The sequence below is a fragment of the Cebus imitator genome, unplaced genomic scaffold (genome assembly GCF_001604975.1).
Source record: "Cebus imitator isolate Cc_AM_T3 unplaced genomic scaffold, Cebus_imitator-1.0 Scaffold309, whole genome shotgun sequence".
In the NCBI taxonomy this organism is placed as follows: domain Eukaryota; kingdom Metazoa; phylum Chordata; class Mammalia; order Primates; family Cebidae; genus Cebus; species Cebus imitator.
The window spans coordinates 894,307-909,238 of record NW_016107624.1 but is presented as its reverse complement, the minus strand read 5'-3'; the positions used below and the strand labels follow the sequence as shown (position 1 = coordinate 909,238).

The window sequence follows — 14,932 nt, the reverse complement described above, 5'->3', positions numbered from 1 at the left end:
GATTCTCTTGCCTCAGCCTCCCAGGTAGCTGGGACTACAGGCATGCACCATCATGCACGGCTAATTTTTGTATTTTTTTAGTGGAGACATGTTGGCCAACATTTCTTTTCTTTTCTTTTTTTTTGAAATGGAGATTCACTCTGTAGCCCAGGCTGGAGTACAGTGGTGTGATCTTGGCTCACTACAACCTCTGCCTCCCGAGCTCAAGTGATTCTCATGCCTCAGCCTTCCAAGTAGCTGGGACCACAGGTGTGTGTCACCACGCGCAGCTTATTTTTTGTATTTTAGTAGAGACGGGTTTCACCATGTTGCCCAGGGTGGTCTCTGCCCATCTGCCAAAGTGCTGGGATTACAGGTGTGAGCCACCACACCCAGCCCAACATTTCTTTTTTAATTTAACTATTAGGACATTTTAAATTACATACGCAATTTGCGTTATATTTTCTGTTGGATAGCACCATTCTAGACCATTGGCTCTCAAAATACTGCTGATGAGTTAGAATCACCTGGCAAATGTTTAAGATTATCGGACCCCACCTCAGATGTTTTCAAGTTAGACTCTCTGAAAATAGGGACCTGCCTCTGCGTTTTAATAAAGCTTCCCAGATGATTCTGTTGTCTCACATGGCCATTGAGAACCAACCAAGTCCTACCCCTCTTTTTATACAGAAGGAAACTGAGTTCTAAATAGCAAAGCAACGGTAAATATAGTCTTTTTTTCAGGATGCTGTCATAGTTTTCCCAGGTTAAAATTCAAACTCTAGCTCTTTCATAAGTGATGGCCATTTTTCCATTGTCTGAAACAGTGATTCTTGACTAAAGGTGGAATTGTGGCTGGCTTTATTTAGTCATTTCAGCTTTATAAAAACTGGTCATTTGGTGCTTTCCTAGGATATTGTGCCATTATAGTGCCTATATTTAGTGAGTTGTCGAAAATGTCTTTTTATTTGTTGAGGCTTATTAAAGGTGCATTGTGAGAATGAAATAATCATTATGATTTTAAACTTAATTACAGCAAAGTCCTGAATTGTCACCATGATTAGTATAGAATTTTCATCAGTGGCAGAAATAAAACTGACTTTTTCCTACAGAATCTTAAGAGGCTTTACAAACTCTTCGTTGAGTTGTGAGTGTCTGGGGATAATTTATCCCAGGTTTTCCTTGAGGTTTCTTTCTTCACATATTTCAAGATGGCTAGAGCAATTAGCAGTTAGTTTTGGTAGACGTTAGCCCATGCTCCGAGGTTTATTTTTGATTCGCCTTAGAGTGGAATATGTTTCAGCAGGCACCTTTACTATTCAGCATTCCTTATTTGTTCAGAACTGTTGGGTAACGGACAAGCATGCAAATGTAAACATGTAGTCATGTGTAATACCCATCCATTTAATTCAAATCAGAGAGCTCATGATAGCCGAGGATTTATGAAATTTTTCAAGTGGAAGCATCAAGGGATGCTTTAGTCTAATGCCCTTCTATATCCTGGAAAGTGAAGGGAAAAGGTCTCACCCAAAAAAGTTGAATTCTGTCCTAGTGCTTTTGACTCCATTTTGGTGACTGAGGAAGTTGTGTTACTCTCTCCATGCTTTGGTTTCCTCAGCTGTAAAGTAGAGTGCTTGAAGAACACCGTGATTTTGGGATTGATTTTCCTTCTTTAGTGTGTCTGTTTTCTTATTAACCTCCCTCTTTTTCTCTTGAAGGGTCAGATGACTTGTCTGCAAAGCTGTGGGATGTGAGCACAGGGCAGTGCGTTTATGGCATCCAGACCCACACTTGTGCAGCGGTGAAGTTTGATGAACAGAAGCTTGTGACAGGCTCCTTTGACAACACTGTGGCTTGCTGGGAATGGAGTTCCGGAGCCAGGACCCAGCACTTTCGGGGGCACACGGGGGCGGGTGGGTTGCCCTTTTTCAAGGGTTTTTACAGTTACTAGCCTCATCCTTTTAAGCCACGAGCCAAGAATGCGAAATACTTTTTTATTTTTAATTTAACTTGCTTTTTTCAACCCTCTTTCTTAGTCACTGCAGTTATTTCCTTTAATCTAGTTACTCTTATTTAGAATATTTTACCCAGTTTTGCTTTTTCTTGCTTTCTCCTATGTACCCTTCTTGTGGGATGGATAGTTCTCATTCTCTCTCTCTTTCTCTCTCTCTCATTCTCTCTCTCCCCACTCCTGTTTCATTTATATCCTATTGAACAGTCAGTTCCTTTGCCTTTATCAGATTCCATACCTCTAACTTAAGTAAATCCTACTTGGGTAAATTCCACTTTATTTGTAACATTAGGGCTGAAAATTATTTGGTGTGATGGTGGTTCCTAGATTGTGTGGTCTACACAGATTACATCCAGTTGGAGCTTGGTTGACAGTTGATTAAAACAAGCTACCACCTAGAGATAAGGTGAAGGGAACATACCTGAATGTTTCCTAATAAATGTATAGCAGCCTTATTTTTGCAAAAACTGGTCATTTGAATATAACCTTGAGATTTGAGCTTCTCTCTGTGTTGCTTTTTTTTTTTTTTTTTTTGGAGCTTTGTTTAGAAATTGAGCTATTTCCCAGCCTCTTATGCAGAAGCTCCCTTCTTCGTTTCCGCCGTTTACCCACTGTTTTAGCCTCTGAGATTCATAGTCTATAATATCAAACGTTACATTTATGAGCAGCCTTTCAGGACTCCCTTAACAGGTTGGGTCCCTCTGTTTCCCAGTAACTTGTATTGCTGTAGACCACTCATGATATAAATATGATAAATAATCTTGCTTCCCCACCAGACTAAACTCCATAAGGACAGTGATCCTACCTGTCTTGTTCACCCATGTGACTTGAGTTCCTTGCACCATATCTGGTGCTTAGTGGTTCTTTGAAGTAAAACTAGCCATTATGCTAATAAAAACGCATATTTTTTGCTTCATTTTTTTTGTCCTATATACTCTTCTTCAGTCTTTGCTGCCTGCTACCACTTGTTTGTTGAGAAATTAATGTTTGAGAAATAATATTTGAAGGTGCATGTATGTATGGAAGTGTATGTTAAACTTAATGTTATATTCCGCAATGTTAATGACTTCCAGGTGATTTTATTCCTGATCAACTTTGAGAACCTTGCTCTAATACATTTTCTTAGTGTTGCCTAGACATTGCTGAGGTTTTTCTTAACTTTATGCCTTTACTATTCCTTCTGCCTGCAATATTCTTTTTTCTTTCCTTGATAAACTCTACTCATCCTTCAGGGCCCATCTCCAATATCGCCTCTTCCCTGAAGTCCTCCCTGATACCCCTGGGCAGAGTTAGTCATTCTCCTTGATGTTTCCCTAGCAAGAGGTAAACATTTATTTTTTCTGGGCTTCCTCCTCCATCCCCTACTTATACTGAGTTTCTTAAAGGAAGAATCAGTGTCTTCATCTCTGGGTCCCTAATGTTCCTTTAGAATTTGGCATACGTTTGAAAATAAATAATTGAGGACTCACTATACTGCACACACTGTTTTTGGCACTGGGGATATAGCTATGAAGAAATTCAGACACTGTTTTGAGTGAATGGCTTAATCTGACCTTTGAGATCCTTGTTTTTGTTTTATTTTTTCTGTCTTTACATTGGCTTTTCTTGAGTCTGGGTGCTGTTTTGCAGCTTCCATTCTTTACATTTGTCTTACTCTTATTGTGTATCAGAGTAGGACCATGTATGTTCTGTTTTTCTGCATAAATTAGATAAAGTATAGTGCAGCATCAGGCAGGCAGTCCTAAGAAGGAATGCCATTATCTCCAACACTTGTTTTGCGTCTCACTGTAGCTACCACATATAAAAGAGATTGTATTATTCCTGGGACTTTCCACCTTAGAATAATCTATAATAATAATTTTGAAATACTTTTATAAAATTGCTAGTTGAATAGCACCATTACAGTGTTTCTGGTTGGGAAATTATATAGTTGGGCAGTGGGGAAAATAAACATTATTGAACTCTAAAAGAGCTCGGTGACAGAGACATGTTTTAACTTTGTGTATATTATATGCACTAGTGTTTAGTGTGGACTACAATGATGAACTGGATATCTTGGTGAGTGGCTCTGCAGACTTCACTGTGAAAGTATGGGCTTTATCTGCTGGGACGTGCCTGAACACACTCACCGGGCACACAGAATGGGTCACCAAGGTAGGAAGACTTAGAAGAAATCTCCTTCTCGTCGGGCTTTTTGAGGGAGAGGGTGAAGAATATTAGACGCTGCCTTTTAAGTGTTAGATGAGTCATAAGATGGAATTGATGTAACCACAAAGCATGATGGTATACATCAGTGACCAGCAAGTAGAAGGCACTTCATAAATAGTTTAACAAATGCATGACTTATGGACATGGAAAGATGCCCACAATATAATTTAGGTGGATAAAGGGGGCAAATAAAACAGTTTACATAGGTTACATAATATGTAGAGTGTGATAATCGGTTTCTGGATGTGTTCATCAAAATGTTGAAGGTGGGTATTTCTCATGGGATTGTGGGTGCATTTTTACCTTTAGAATAAACATGTTTTTTAATCAGAAAAGCAATTTTCATTTTGAAAAAATAATGCTTACAAGAAGTAGGACAAAGAAAACTGCACAGGATCTTTAGCAAACTATTGTAACGTTTTCTAGTTTTTAAAACAAGATTGTTGTGAGGATCAAATGCAGTATTAATAATGCATATGCCATGCAGAAGCACTTTTCTTGAGTTTGCCATTCTATGAGGGGCTGAGGAAACAGGAGTAAGCAAAATAGACCCAAGCCCTACACCCTGTGGATGATAGTCTAATAGGAGAAATAGTTTTATTAAACAATTTCACGGGCAAATATATCATTTCAAATTGTGTTAAATTTTATGAAGGAACAGTACAGTGTTCTATAAGAAAGTCTAAGGCCAGGCACAGCGGCTCATGTCTGTAATCCCAGCACTTTGGGAGGCTGAGGCAGGTGGATCACCTGAGGCCGGGAGTCCAAGACCAGCCTGGCCAACATGGTGAAACCCTGTCTCTACTATAAGTATAAAAATTAGTCAGGCATGATGGCAGGTAACTGTAATCCCAGCTACCCTGGAGGCTGAGGCAGGAAAATTACTTGAAACCTGGGAGGCAGAGGTTGCAGTGAGCCAAGATTGCACTACTGCATTCCACGTGGGATTTTGTTTCAAAAAAAAAAAAAAAAAAAAAAGCAGTCTAGGAAAGTAGTTCAGAGAAAGCTTTTTGAGAAGGGGGTTAAACATGAAGAATAAATAGGAGATAGCTGTGGAAAGAAAGATTGTTTCAGAGGGTACAGTATATGCACAAGCCCAGGAGTGGGAAAGAACTTGGAACATTTGATGACCTGGACTTAAGCCAGTGGAGCCATGCTGGGGAGATGGGCAGAGAGGTGGTCATCCTGTATCATCTGTAAGGCCACAGTAAGTGTGGTGGTTATCATCAGAAGTATTCTAGAAAGCAATCCACAAGTTCTGAGCAAGTGTCTGGTGCAATGTGTGTTTTAAGAAAATTAACTGCTGAATGAAGAATGGACTAGAGTTGGGCACAATCAGATACAGGGTGACCATTTGGCTTTGGCAGTAAATAGTCTAAGAAAGGATACCCACCCATAACTTAGATTTGGCTGGCAATAATGAAAAGAGCACCCATAAAGGATATATCTTTAAGGTAAAGCCACCTGGCCTTGCAGATTCGTTGTGGGAAACTAAGAAGAAAGAATCAGAGGTGACTGGCGGGTTTTAGATTTGGTGGATGATTATATCTTTTTTTGAAATAGTTGGGGCTAAAGGGAGAGTAGTTTGTAAGACCATAATTATGTATTGGGCACATTATGTTTTTTTCTTTTTTTGTTGTTCATTTGTTGTTTTTATACAGACAGGGTCTCACTCTGTTGCCCAGGCTGGAGTGCAGTGGCATGATCATAGCTCTCTGCAACCTCGAATGCTGAGGTTTAAGTGATCCTCCCACCTCAGCCTCCTGAGTAGCTAGCACTACAGGCGTGTGCCACCACACCCAGCTAATTTTTTAAATTAAATTTTATTTTTTTGAGATGGCGTTTCATTCTTGTTCCCCAGGCTGGAGTATAATGGCACAATCTCGGCTCACTGCAATCTCCACCTCCCGGGTTCAAGTGATTCTCCTGCCTCAGCCTCCTGAGCAGCTGGGATTACAGGTGCCTGCCACCAGTCCCAGTTAATTTTTTGCGTTTTTAGTAGAGACGGGGTTTACCGTGTTGGCCAGGCTGGTCTTGAATTTCTGACCTCAGGTGATCCACCTGCCTCAGCCCCCCAAAATGCTGGGATTAGAGGCGTGAGCCACCGCACCTGGCTGCTAATTGAAAAAAAAAAAACTTAGGTTAACTTTTTACATAGAAAAGTTTTATAGTGTAAGGCAGTTTGGTGGTGTGGAAAACACAGTTGATTGGGGCTAGGACACAGATGGTGATGTCAGTCTATTCCAATTGAGTCTGCAATCCAGACTTCTGAACGAGTGAACCCTGCTTCCCTCTCACCTTATGCTGATTTATTACAAAAATAAATAAACATTAGTTAGAACCTAATGTTTACAGACTATCTCAAGTGCTAATGGAATGTTAGCTTTTACTATATATTACTACTATAAATTTACATTGTTATAGTTTCTTTACTGTAATTAAATGAGGGAAGGTAATAGGTGCTTGTCTCCTATTTTAAAAATCAGGAAACTGACAGAGTTTAATTGGTCTTGCCCAAGGTTGCAAAGTCAGCATATGGCAGATTCTGGTCCCAAGTCCAGTGCTTTCTCCTTTATGATGCACATGCTTCTGAAAGCATATCATCTGCATCTACTTCAGTGCCTGTGGGCTTTTTTATTTTCTGTTCCTTTTATTAAGTTACATTTTACAATTTTTTTTTGAGACAGAGTCTTGCTGTGTCACAGGCGCTAGGCTAGAGTGCAGTGGCGCAATCTCAGCTCACTGCAATCTCTGCCTCCTGGGTTCAAGCAATTCTCCTGCCTCATCCTCCCGAGTAGCTGGGACTACAGGCGCGTGCCACCACGCCCAGCTAATTTTGTATTTTTTAGTAGAGATGGGGTTTCACCATGTTGGCCAGGATAGTCTCAATCTCTTGACCTCATGATCTGCCCGCCTCAGCCTCCCAAAATGCTGGGATTACAGGCGTGAGCCACCATGCCTGGCCGGTTTTTAAAAATCAGTCCTAATGTTTGCTTCTAGACGACTGCTAAAATTAAATGCTGCCAACATTTAGACACCTTTTTTTTTAATAGTCTTGCTCTGTTGCCCAGGCTGGAGTACAGTGGCTCAATCATAGCTCACTGCATCCTCCAACTCCTGGGCTCAAGCAATCCTCCCACCTCAGCCTTATGAGTCACTAGGATTATTGGCATTGAGCCACCTTACTTGGCTAACATTAGACCCTTAGATACTACTACTAACAGAAAATATGGTAGTACAACTTTTAGTAGAGGTTAATTTGGTAATGGAGTTACAGATTAGCTATTCTAGCATATATTAAGCTCATTTTCATGTTTTAATTTAAAGACTAAAATCATTATAGGAACAGCATTAAATGGATCTTTCTCTAATATGGATGTTTATATTTGCAGGTAGTTTTGCAGAAATGCAAAGTCAAATCTCTCTTGCACAGTCCTGGAGACTACATCCTCTTAAGTGCAGACAAATATGAGATTAAGGTGACGTTTTTTTCTCCATTAATTTGCTTCATCAAAGAAAAACTGGAAACACAAGAAAATTAAAGTGGTATGGTAAAGGGTGAACATTCTAGGAAGAAGAATGGGAATGTCTTAGTCCAAGCCATTTTAAACCCACTGGAAAAAGGATTCACTAGCTCTATGTTCTATGCAGTTTCTTAACTTGGATTTGTAAATGAAAAAGAAGTTCACATAAATTTATGTTCAGCTCATTCTTAATATCTTTTTTTTTTTTTTTTTGAGATGGAGTCTTGCTCTGTCACCCAGGCTAGGGTGCAGTGGCGCAATCTTGACTCACTACAACCTCCGCCTCCCCGGTTCAAGCGATTCTCCTGCCTCAGCTGCCTGAGTAGCTGATACTACAAGTGTCCGCCACCACACCTGGCTAATTTTTGTATTTTAATAGAGACGGGGTTTCGCCATATTGGCCAGGCTGGTCTCGGAACTCCTGACCTCATGATCCGTCTGCCTTGGCCTTGCAAAGTGCTGGAATTACAGGCATGAACCACTGCACCTGGCCCAGTCTTAATACTTTCTTACATATCTCCTACCCTCCTTAATTCTTACATCTAAACTATGGAAACATAAATACTCATTTATTATAATGGTTTGCAAACTTTACAAAGCACTCTCACATTCTTATTGCATCTTTTTTTCTTTTTTTTTTTTTTTGAGATTGTTGCTCTTGTCACCCAGGCTGGAGTAATGGCATGATACCAGCTCACTGCAACCTCTCTCTCCTCGGTTCAAGAGAGTCCCCTGCCTCAGCCTTTCAAGTAGCTGGGATTATAGGCATGTGCTACCACGCCTGGCTGATTTTTGTATTTTTGGTAGAGATGGGGTTTCACCATATGGTCAAGCTGGTCTCGAACTCCTGACCTCAGGTGATCCACCTGCCTCAGCCTCCCAAAAGTGCTGGGATTACAGGCGTGAGCCACCGCACCTGACCCATTATTGCATGTTTTAAACTGTCCCATGTGATAGGTATTATCTTTATTGCAAGAACTGGGGTTAAGAGAAATTAGATAATTTACCCAAGGTTGCACAGGAGAATTAAGACTTGAACCTGTGATTCTTGGCTATAAAACCTGTGGTCTTCCCAATATACTTCGCTTTCTATCTGACTTCAGCATATGCAGACCATTTTAAGGACAAGCTTTTCTGTAGTAATGTGATCTCTCATCTTTCCTCATTTTCTTTTTTCTGTAGATTTGGCCAATTGGCAGAGAAATCAACTGCAAGTGCTTAAAGACATTGTCTGTCTCTGAGGATAGAAGTATTTGCCTGCAGCCAAGACTTCATTTTGATGGCAAATACATTGTCTGTAGTTCAGCACTCGGCCTCTACCAATGGGACTTTGCCAGTTACGATATTCTCAGGTAATGTTTCTTCGACCTCATTCTTTACCTTTGAAAGTCTGCTGCAGTTCAGTAGTAAAGACAAGACTAAATGTTTGAATGTACCAGCCTGTAGCTTGTTTTTAGCAAATGTTTACTACATCACTTGTAAACAGGGTTATATATACTGAACATCTCACACAGGAAAAATATTTTAGAGGAAGTAAGCAAATGAAAAAGAGTTACATACTGGAATGTCCCCTGCTTGGCTTGGATGAAAAGATCTTAAAGATCTCCGTCAGTTCTAATATTTTAAGTTCTACTTCATATTCAGTTGAAATTATGAATTGTTTTACAAACTTGATAAACTTCAGTGGTATCTAGGGATCAAATGACCTTATGTTGACTAGTAAAAAGAGATACTTAGAGAAAAATATAACTTGCAGGGTTTCTCTCCAAAGAAATAATAAGAAGCAGCAGTCCATAAAATTTTGGGATTCACTGTATACTATAGAATCCTCTTGGAGATTGACAGTATCTATTAGCATGTTTGAGGCTGATGGAAGCCAGTGTGCCATGTGGTAATTAAGAGAACTTTGGTGATAAACAAGCCTCGGTTTAAGATGTGGTGCCATCTCTTATGGGCTGTGTGATGTTGTGTAAGTTTTTAAACTAATCTATAGCTCAATGTCATCATCTATAAAGTGACTGTTAAATGCTGGAGTGCAGTGGCACAATCTGGCACCACCTGGCAGATCTTCATTAATAATAAGTCTGAGAGGCCCTGTATAAAGAAACCTGTTTGAATTTGTTTGACCCTGTTGTGCGTACACCTATTATTAATAACAACTCACAAAGCTAGCATTCCATAGCATGGTTCAGGAAATGCTGACTTGGAGGAGTACAGAAAATTGAACATTCTCTTCATTGTTTTAATGCATGACTATTTGAGGTCAGCTTGTGTGGGGCCTGATTACAGTAACCACAAACTTTGGTGGGCCTCATCTGTCTGGTCACAAAGTTACAACCCCATTTTTGTCTTCCTGGAGTCAGACCAACATTTCTAACCATTTAGGTTTCAGAGCTGTCAGAATTAGTAATACAAATGATTGATATTTATGCTTTGAGCAAAAAGACTGAAACCATTCCATTTCCCAAGCCTTTGCTCTTGTGGCTGGGGGAACTGAGCTGAGACAGGATAAGGGCCTTGCCCAGCATTCTACCTCTCACCCATCATATTCCAACATTTCTCCATCCATGCATGGCTGGATTATCCAATAGGCATATATACTTACGGTACTAGAAAGCTAGGGACACCGAAAACGGGAAAAGAAAGTTTTGAAAGAATGTGATATTTTGCAAAGCAAAATATTCAATTACTATGGGAAAATGACGTCTTTTATAGTTTAATATTGTTTTTATTTTGAATTAAAATTTTAGGAGGGAAGGTGCCAAGGCAAGGTGGGATGTCATAGTTATTTTAATGCTTAGTGTCTCTAAAGGTTTTAATTTGGTCCTACATCTGCTTTCTCGTGTATGCTTCTGACTCAGAGTAGCATATAGATATCCTAGAGTCCTAGATGAAAGTTCTGTTAGTTTTTAGTGTTTGAATAATAGCTAAGTAATAAACCTGTAAGATTGTTTGCTGGTGAGAATTGCCAGATTCAGATTTTTCTCTGAAAAGAGTCTGTCTTGTGTCTGCTCTTTTCATTCCAAACACAAATAAACCAACCTCTTTTGAAACCAACTACAAATCCTCTGGCCTCAATTGCTAGGACCAGGTAGGGCTACTTAGCTTTGAAGCTAATTGAAAAGAAGCAAAGCAGAGATAACAGCATGTTACTCAATAAGTCCGAGATATGATGTGGCTCGCTTGAGTTAGGTTATTTCTACAACATGTAAGGTTACTTAAGTTCAAGGACCCAGACTCTGCACAGCAGGGATGTCTGTTTACAGTTCTAAAGTGATCAAAATGAAAGCCACAAACCTGTCAAGACTTTGTGCTCTATTCTGCAACATATTTGTGTTTCAGTCTTTGGAGTCAGCTGATCTCCACAGATCTTAAGCCCTGTCCCTGTAGCCATCTTTTTTTGTGTTTCTGTTTATACCCTGCTTTACATTGATGATGTGGGACCTACCAGACTTTCTAGCTGTTTTTCCTAGCCTCCTTTATTTTAATTTAAATTAAATTTAATTTTTTTTGAGACAGAGTCTTACTCTGTCACCCAAGCTGGAGGGCAGTGGTGTGATATCAGTTCACTGTAACCTCCACCTCCTGGGTTCAAGCAATTCTCCTGCCTCAGCCTCCCGAGCAGCTGGAATTACAGGTACCTGCCACAATGCCCAGCTAATTTTTTGTATTTTTAGTAGAGATGAGGTTTCATCCTGCTGGCCAGGCTATTCTCAAACTCCTGACCTCAAGTGATCCGCCCGCCTTGGCCTCCCAAAATGCTGGGATTACTGGCATGAGCCACTGCGCTGGGCTTCCTAGCCTCCTTTAGATTTCCTTTGTAGGAATTTGCATTTGCCTCTGTTCATTTCACCACTACTTTATTCTTTAGACATTTATTGAGCACCTACCTTTGTGTCAGGCATTTTGGCATGTATTGGGAAGCAGCAGAAGTACTTACCAAAGTACTGATTAGCAGGAGCTTCTGTAATCCCAGTTACTTGGGAGGCTGAGGCAGGAGAATCATTTGAACCTGGGACCAGAGGTTGCAGTGAGCTGAGATCGCACCACTGCACTCTAGCTTGAGCGACAGAGTGAGACCCTGTCTCAAAACCAAAAAAAAAAGACTTTCATCAAATACCACCTTTCCCTTTTATGCCAATAATATATAATGACTGAAGCCCTCCACCCCAGCTTTTTTACAAGTGGGCTGACCTTTTTCTCCTTATGTTTTACTTTTTATCCAAAACATTTAACTAAAATTTGCTTGAATTTTATATTGGTTTTAAATGGGTCCAGGAAAGTTTACAGTAGCATAAACAGAAGCACAGTTGCCTTCTTTCACAGTCCCTAACTCTCATCCTTGTAGGGTCATCAAGACTCCTGAGATAGCAAACTTGGCCTTGCTTGGCTTTGGAGATATCTTTGCCCTGCTGTTTGACAACCACTACTTGTACATCATGGACTTGCGGACAGAGAGCCTGATTAGTCGCTGGCCTCTGCCAGAGTACAGGAAATCAAAGAGAGGCTCAAGCTTCCTGGCAGGCGAAGCATCCTGGCTGAATGGACTGGATGGGCACAATGACACGGGCTTGGTCTTTGCCACCAGCATGCCTGACCACAGTATTCACTTGGTGTTGTGGAAGGAGCACGGCTGACACCATGAGCCACCACCGCTGACTGACTTTGGGTGCCAGGGCTGCGGGTTTTGGGTGCAACCTCTGGGGCAGCCGACTGCATGAACCAAAGTTCTCACCTAATGGTATCATCACGCAGTGCACAATCATTTATCTATGTTTGCCAGGGGCCAGGGCTCGGGGTGGGGGAGGGCTTGTTTTATTGACATACAATGCAGCATGCTAATGGGGTACACCATTGACTTCATTTGTACTTAGTTATGTTGGTCAGTGTAAGAGGATGCATTTTGAGTTCATCTTTTTTGAGTGGAATATTGGTTTTAAGTAAAGAAAGCTAAATGATTCATTAATCTGCTAATTGGTTGCCTGTGAAATCACATTGTCTGTTATTAAAGCTTTTTGCCTTTTTTTTCTTTTGAAGTTGAAGCAAAGGTGCTATGATGTTGTTACAGCAACTTTTTTCACATGGGGCTTAGCTTTTATAAGAGCCAGTGTTAAAACTTCCACCAAATACCAGTTCATAAACTTCCACCAAATACCAGTTCTAAAGTCTGTCTTCCAGTGCAAATCCAATTCTATAAATTGATTGTCAGCAACTCATTCTAAACCTTAGATCTTGGCAGAGTCAAGGTTGGCCGTGTTTAAGATGTGAGAGAGTTCTGTAGTTTTTGTTTCCATGTCAGGGAAGCTAGTCCAACAGCCTGGATAACTGCACAATGATGCCCTGGTATAGCAGAAAGAGCACTGAGCTGGAAGATTTAGAGACCCACCCTGTTACCCAGGAACTCTGTAACCTCTCTGGGTCCCAGCTTTCTTGTTTGTACAGCCAGATATTAAGCTCAGTGATTTGTAAGATTCTTTCTGGTCTTCCATCTACTGAAATGTGCAAAGGTTGATAATGCGTTTTTGTCTGATCTCTGATTCATGGTTTCATTCAGGTTGGAGATAATATTTAAATGAAATTACTGATACCAAGTTTTCTATAAGAACATCAATGATATGAAAATGATGAGGAAGAGGGAAATGTACCTGATTCCACTTAGACAGTTAAGTAATTGGTTGAAAAAATGCTGATAGAAGTCATGGTTTAAGGAGAAACACAGTGTGCTATATTAGAAGGATTCCTGAACCCAACTTAACTTCCTCCTTTACCTCTAACTTAATCTGCGGCCTTAGGCCGGTTAACTTTCTCTTCTAAGATCATCATTTTCTTCCTCTTTTAAATGAGGGAATTGTCCTAGATTAGGGTTCACAAATTCAGTTGTCTAAGGGAGCCACACAGGTAACATAAATGAGTAAAATGTTCTGGGAAGGATTGTGCTGTCCTCTGGAAAGTTTATCTAATAGGGCAGTTATTCAACTCTGTTTTATCGTTAAGAGAAACAAGCCAGGTATTGGCCGGTCTTCAGATTGTTTCAGGAGGAGCTAGAAAGCCAGATTTTTATTTGAAATCCTGGATATTTAAAATATAACAACTGATTAAAGATAATTTAAAATAAGGTGGGCCAAATAAAACGTGTCCCTGGGCTGCCAGTGTGTGTCCTCCTCCCTCTCTACAGTTAGGTAATTTTGTGGTTCAGCAGTGGAAATGTTTGTTAGTGGTCACAATCAGGGAGAGAGTAGGGGAAGCAAGCAGTAGAAAAATCTCAGCCATTCTTTAGCTCTCCGCTTGTATTTCAGGGGTGCTGGGGAGGGACGTATTTCATTCACAGACCAACAGGAAGGTAGTTAGAAGATGAACATGCGAATTGGAACCTCAGTGAAAGCTTATGTCTGGGAACATGAGTTATTCCTTCTTGCTGACTCTAGTTTAAAGCATATCCATTTTACAGGTGGGAAAAAGGGTTGCCAGCAGAGCTGAGAATGATGTAAGCTCTAGAGTGGGGACCTATCTCTTCCAGAATCTGCGTTAGCATAAAGCCAGACTGTGGACCTCTGGGTGCTGTGAAGTTAATAGAAATTAATGACGAATTTCAAGGAAAGGTATCATTAATATCCATGTTGACACTTTGTGGGGTTTAAGCAAAAGAAGAATATCTTTCTCTATCCCACGAAATCTGAGTTTAATCCATCTCGCATTGAGTTCTGTACATGAGCTCTGCTTAGTCCTTCTAGAAATAGAACTGGAATCACAACTGAATCTATTTTCAGAAGCCCCAGGACACTATGGGCAATAATGAGGGTAAATGACTTTTTACTTTGTAATCAAGCCTGAACAGGTAACTGAGATTACTGATACAATGCCTGTCTCCACCCCACCTCACTTTTTAAGATCTTACTTGCGGGAAAAGTTTTATAAAACTGACTAACTTGAAGCTTGTCTGATATGTTCTATTTCAGTTTTTAGTGGTGAATACAGAAGTCATCAAGGTGGTACTTGATGTCTCTGGAATTTTTTTTTCCCCCAGGCAGTCTTGGTCTGTCATCCAGGCTGGAATGCAGTGGCATGATCATGCAGCTGGATTTTGACAGCAGTTCTTCAGGCAGTAATTGGAGTCCTAATGTCAAGTCTTCCCCACAGAGGCCTTTATTTGGCCTGAGATTTTATTTAACTGCTGTATACATGCTGGATTTATTCACACTATTGCCAGTTT

At 40.4% G+C, this 14,932-nt stretch overlaps 1 protein-coding gene across 3 annotated transcripts in view; it reads left to right on the top strand.

Moving 5' to 3' along the window:
- The window catches only part of FBXW2 (F-box and WD repeat domain containing 2), a 26,383-nt gene extending 13,619 nt beyond the window's left edge, over positions 1-12,764 (top strand). For all 3 annotated transcript variants that reach the window (XM_017503294.2, XM_017503292.2, XM_017503293.2), the window contains 5 exons: positions 1,698-1,892; positions 4,011-4,144; positions 7,591-7,677; positions 8,905-9,074; positions 12,071-12,764. In XM_017503294.2, the coding sequence (XP_017358783.1) occupies positions 1,698-1,892; positions 4,011-4,144; positions 7,591-7,677; positions 8,905-9,074; positions 12,071-12,359 (875 nt within the window). In that variant the 3' untranslated portion in view covers positions 12,360-12,764. The remainder of the gene's footprint in view (positions 1-1,697; positions 1,893-4,010; positions 4,145-7,590; positions 7,678-8,904; positions 9,075-12,070) is intronic.
- Positions 12,765-14,932: the final 2,168 nt, after the last annotated feature.